Here is a 1,940-nt window from a genome sequence, read left to right as displayed (position 1 = left end):
AGGTCACCCCCCATTAACATAAAACACGCCCCCTCATCCTAATTTGAATTCGGCGCGCTTACGCCAACCCTATTTACGCTACGCCGCCGTAAGTTAGGAGGCAAGTACTTTGTGAATACAATACTTGCCTTTCTGACTTAAGGCGGCGTAGTGTAAATACGATACGCTACGCCGCCTTAAAGATGCGGCGGCGTCTCTGAATCCAGCTAATAATGTCACATGGTATCAAACAGAATATATAGAAAGAATATAAGAAATTCAAGAAAAAATGTCCAGTGCATCCATATGTGAAAAACAAATGTTCTTTGAGGTTTTCAAGGAAGAAAAGGGGATTGAATCCCAATGCAAACAGCAGAGATCATATGAGTGAAGGAATCCACCACCAATTATGGAAAGGCTTACCGGAGCGAGTGGACTTAATAAGGCTTATACCCCATGAGCCAACCAAGCAGGAGGTGTAATCACACCAATGGAGGAGCTTCCACACTGCTAGTGCCGGCCACAATGGTAGGTGGTCTCTGGGTCCTTGATGTAACTTGGTCCTGTGATGGTTAAATGGACTCAGCAAGTAGCAGACCAAAGGCATACCATGGGATTACAAAAACTGCCATTATAGGAAACAAGTTTTTTTGCCTTGTCTATGTGCTGGAGCTGCGTTGGGCAAGACTGCCTAGTGTAGCCCAACCCATTTGGTGTGACTAGATCATTTTAACTATTTTGGTGTTGTTAGCTTATACAATATACTGTTCATAGCTGCTGAGAAATGATGTGCTGACATATTGTACAGGCAGGAAATACACTTGTAGCTCTGTGTCACTCTGAGCACACAGATAAATACCAGTATCTTCGAGTTTCATGTCCCTCACGTTGAATACACTGTTCTTTCTTTCTTTATCAAAGATCAGTTTAAACCTGCTCTCTTGTACTATATTGTCCTTAAAGTCTTTGAGTAGAAAGACGGGTCCCTGGCCAGGAATCAGCCTGTACCAATTAATATAGTCACCAGGGGTTAGAGTGTTGTGTCCACAAGTGATGTTGAGGTCATCCCCTTCAAGGATCTGCATCATGGGCTTCTGGACTATGTTGGAAGTACAGGTAGAACCTGGAAAGAATGAGAAAATCATTCAACACTGTGGAAACAAAGACTACAGTAGTTTAGCATTTCAATTATGTGAGGTGAAAGCATCATATCGTTCTTTAGCTATGCAACCCTTTTTCTACTTACACAGAAAGAAGGTGACTATGAACCTGAAAGAAACCATCTTCTTTGGAACAGTTTGTTTGTGTTATGTGTATAGATGTGACAAATGTACCGTCTATGTGTGGTGACAGCTTTTAGCCATTGCCTTTTTATTCTAGATGATTAAACCACACCTACCTAAAGAAATACCAAGTGCAAGAAAAATTAACTGAACCACCAAACTATAATTACATCTAGCACTTAAACCATAGCGCCACCTAGTGATTTACACACATATATACAGTATATATTTATGTAAAAATATAAATACAGTAAGTGTGTGTGTGTGTGTGTATATGTATATATATATATATATATATATATATATATATATATATATATATATATATATATATATATATATATATATATATATATAAAAAATGTATCTTTTCCGATTATCATTTTTTGTGAAAAAGTTTTAGGTAGTTGTTAAAAAAAATTGTAAGAATGCTTTCAGAAATAGAAGTGTTAATAGTTTATTTTTATCAATTAACAAAATGGAAAGTAAATGAACAGAAGAGAAATCAAATCAATATTTGATGTGACCAACCTTTGCCTTCAAAATAGAATTATCCTACAGTTTTTCAGTTTTTGAAGAAATTAGACAGTTAGGTTGTTCCAAACCTCTTTGAGAACTGGCCACAGATTTTCTCTGCCCTTCGTGAACAAACTGCCTCCTGCTGCAGCCAAATAATTC

The 1,940-nt window shown here is 37.5% G+C and overlaps 1 gene segment (V, D, J or C); it reads right to left on the bottom strand.

The window, feature by feature from the left end:
- Positions 1-277: 277 nt before the first annotated feature.
- Positions 278-1,315, bottom strand: LOC120924904. The segment is given in 2 exon segments: positions 278-1,102; positions 1,226-1,315. Coding segments are annotated over 2 exon segments (408 nt in total).
- Between the last annotated feature and the right edge of the window lie 625 nt (positions 1,316-1,940).

The sequence above is a fragment of the Rana temporaria genome, chromosome 1, assembly GCF_905171775.1.
Source record: "Rana temporaria chromosome 1, aRanTem1.1, whole genome shotgun sequence".
In the NCBI taxonomy this organism is placed as follows: domain Eukaryota; kingdom Metazoa; phylum Chordata; class Amphibia; order Anura; family Ranidae; genus Rana; species Rana temporaria.
The sequence above is the reverse complement of the archived record's forward strand: the minus strand, read 5'-3'. Positions and strand labels throughout refer to the sequence as shown.